Here is a 3,448-nt window from a genome sequence, read left to right as displayed (position 1 = left end):
GTATAGCAGAGACCTCCCCAGAAGAGGATGGTGAGATGTTTTGTGTGTTGGGGTGAGCTGGAAGGACAGGCTAAGGATTCTAGATTGAATATGGTAGACAATACAGTCTCGACACAATTTCCCACCTATATTCTAAGACCAAGCACAATATTCTGGATTGGGCAGCATCCGATATATCACATTACCTGCAATTTTAGGTATCTTAATTCAGAACCCATCCTCAAGAGCTCCCCACCCATGGGCCTGTGACTGTTTCACATAGTAGGTTAGAGATGATACAAATGATGCTGAGTTAGCCATCTGTTGGTTATTTTCCCCGAGGATTCCAGTGGAGTTTGCACAGCCCCATGTGCACCATGCACCTTATCAAAGAACAGCATCTGTATGTGCCCTCTGGATTGGAGGTTGAGGGCCTGAGCTCTAAAACATGCTATTTCTGCTATTAAGTTGGTACATTTAAATTTTTAATTTTTAATTACTCAAGTAACAGTTAAATCTAGTTTCCTTTCAAAAAATTACAAATTTTCATACAAAGCTAAAGTCATTTTTGATTACCTCTGCCCTCCCGGGCCTGGTCTACTCTCCTCTCCACACAAATAACTGTTGTAGTATGTTCGTATGTGTCATTCCAGGACTTTCAAAAATACACCCATAGGTATCTATAGAAAATGTGGGATTTAAAAAATGTATCATGCAAAAAAAGGGCTTCTGCCACGAGTGGCGCACGCAGGGTTGCTTGATTGCTCGGCATGTAAAATTGACATCAAGAGATTTCAGAAGCATGATTTTTTGGTGCCTGGGCAGCTGGTGATCGTTGGTCCTGGTGTGCTTAAAAAATAAATAAACAAACAAATAAAATAAAAAATGTATTGTGCTATATACCACACTTGTAATATGCTTATTAAACCAACAATATGTTTTTGAGTTCTACACTGCTACATTTAGATAAGTTTCATTGCTTTTAACAGCTATATACTATTCCATGGTGGAACACGACATTTTATTTTTCCATTCCTCTACTGGTGAACATATAGGTCATCTCCATTTTTTGCAGTTACAAAGAAGTCACCACAAATGTCCATGGACTTGTCTTCTTGAGCACCTGTGGGTGCTTATTCAGGGTAGACATGGTGTGGCTGGATCCCTGCTGTGTCTTAGTAGAGAAGAAACTCAGGAACACCACTGGGCTACAAGAAGTTTCAGATTTATCTAAATGTTTTAGATTTAGGTTTACCTACACCCAGATAGTTTTCCAAACAGAACCAGGGAGGGAGGGAAACTCTAACTAAGACTTTGTGATGACCTGCCAAAGCAGATCCCTCCATCTCTTACAGATTTAGGGTATTTTTCCTTCTCTTTTTTCATCCAGGTGAACCCAGCTGATGGTGAAAACTATGTTTCTATGGTAGAGTTGACATTTGTGTTCAGCATGATCTGGTCTGTGTGTGCCTCTGTGGATGAGGAGGGCCGAAAGAAGATCGACAGTTGCCTCCGAGAGATGGAGGGCTCTTTTCCCAATAAGGTCAGGGGCCCCGAACCCAGCCGTCCTATTTTCCCTGCTTTTCCAGAACGCACCTGTATCCCTGATCCTCAGACTCTTCTTGAGTTTCAGCCTGCCAGCCCAGCTTGCTTTCTTTCACCAGTGGTCTGTGAGCACTTTTTCTGGGCTGGGGAGAACTAAAGAAAGGCTTTGGCAACCTGACACACATTCCCTCCTCAGGACACAGTGTATGAGTATTTTGTGGACCCCAAGATGAGATGTTGGACATCATTTGAGGATAAGCTCCCTAAGAGTTGGCGCTACCCTTCAAAGTGAGAGCCAGGCCCTTGGGGGGCAGGGTGGATTGGACTTGGGGCTGCTGCTGGTGGGAGATATGGCGAGAGAGCTGGGGTCTAGAAGAAAAAGTGAGCTATAGAAAGGAGAGGGTGGATCCCAGAGCAGAGATGACGCTTGAGTATAACAAATGAGATCGAGAGGAAATGGAACAGGTTCCTAAGGAAAATGCCTGATTCCCAGGCCCCACAGGAGGCAGGGTTGGCGATTAGAGAGTGGTGATGCCAGAGGAAGATAAACTCTGGGAGGCAGAATGAAGGGGGAGTTAAAAATGAGTAGGCCAATGATCCTTGAGACACAATTCTTTTTCCTCCCTAGTTTCCCTTTCTATAAGATCATGGTGCCCACTGTTGACACTGTTCGTTACAACCACCTAGTGAGTGCCTTGGTGGTCAACCAGAATCCTGTCCTGCTGGTGGGTCCCGTGGGGACTGGGAAGACCTCTATTGCCCAGAGTGTCCTACAGTCCTTGCCCTCCAGCCAGTGGTCAGTGCTCACTGTCAACATGTCTGCACAGGTGCGTTATAGGACCCAGGGGTCAGACTGCCTGCTCCCCACTCTCTCCCTGCCTTCTGCTCTCCTTGGGATTCAAGTACCTGATTGACACTTCTCTCTATCTCCATATTTCTCTTGGGGGCCCAGACATTCATTCTGTACCTTTTTCACCAGACCACATCCAATAATGTGCAGAGCATCATTGAGAGCAGGGTGGAAAAGCGAACCAAGGGTGTCTATGTGCCAGCTGGGGGCAAACGCATGATCACCTTTATGGATGACCTAAATATGCCAGCTAAGGACACTTTTGGGTCCCAGCCACCCCTGGAGCTGATTCGTCTCTGGATTGACTACGGCTTCTGGTATGATCGTACAAAGCAGACCATCAAGTACATTCGAGTAAGCATCCAGGGAATTTGTTCTTTGTTTGCACCTATGATAAATTCAGTCCCCCCTCCAGTGGAAGGCTGGGATAGAATACTATAATCCTATATTTCTCTCCACACAGGAGTATCCTGCCTTTCTCAGGACAGAGATAACAGGCTCCTAAGTTATCAATTCCTATTACTAACTCACCTCATTGACACTGCCCTGTGCTTTGTGACCAAAGGATCCTGTCCTCTAACTTCCATTCCTTTTCCAGGCCTCTTATACTTCACTCACATGCCAACCCTGATGCCATTAAGAACTTTCTAGGTGCCCATGGTCTGTATGTTCTCCTTTCTAGGCCTTCTCTGCCTCCCGTTGTTGCAGTAACCATCCCTGTTGTATCAGTTCTCTACTCCCCAACCAGGATCTAGGCATTTCCTTTCAGGCCTGGCTCTTCTCCCATGGGGCTCTGAGCATCTTGCTTGTTTTTTTTCCTGAGTCAAGGGGCAGCAACCATTCTATCCTGATTTCTGGGGTGCCCATCTATCAGGCACTCAGGGCCTAAAGCTCACTAATAATTATATATTTATATGTTTCTGAGAAAAAGCACACATACACGCGCACACATGGATAGATATATACATTAAAAAAAAAGTTGGAGGCTTAAAAAATAAAAGGAAAAAGAAAGTCTAGAAGATGTAATTAGATGTTGGGTTGCTTTTTTTAAAGATTTTTATTGGGGAATTGGGG

General features: G+C 44.7%; 1 protein-coding gene across 1 annotated transcript in view; it reads left to right on the top strand.

The window, feature by feature from the left end:
* The window catches only part of DNAH2 (dynein axonemal heavy chain 2), a 111,966-nt gene that overhangs the window by 72,037 nt on the left and 36,481 nt on the right, over positions 1-3,448 (top strand). The window contains exons 42-45 of the mRNA XM_019665911.1: positions 1,370-1,522; positions 1,721-1,812; positions 2,153-2,351; positions 2,504-2,728. Coding sequence (XP_019521456.1) covers positions 1,370-1,522; positions 1,721-1,812; positions 2,153-2,351; positions 2,504-2,728 — 669 coding nt within the window. The remainder of the gene's footprint in view (positions 1-1,369; positions 1,523-1,720; positions 1,813-2,152; positions 2,352-2,503; positions 2,729-3,448) is intronic.

Source organism: Hipposideros armiger, unplaced genomic scaffold, assembly GCF_001890085.2.
Source record: "Hipposideros armiger isolate ML-2016 unplaced genomic scaffold, ASM189008v1 scaffold_457, whole genome shotgun sequence".
Classification (NCBI taxonomy): Eukaryota; Metazoa; Chordata; class Mammalia; order Chiroptera; family Hipposideridae; genus Hipposideros; species Hipposideros armiger.
Note: the sequence above shows the minus strand (reverse complement) of the source record. Positions and strands in the feature narration are given on the sequence as shown.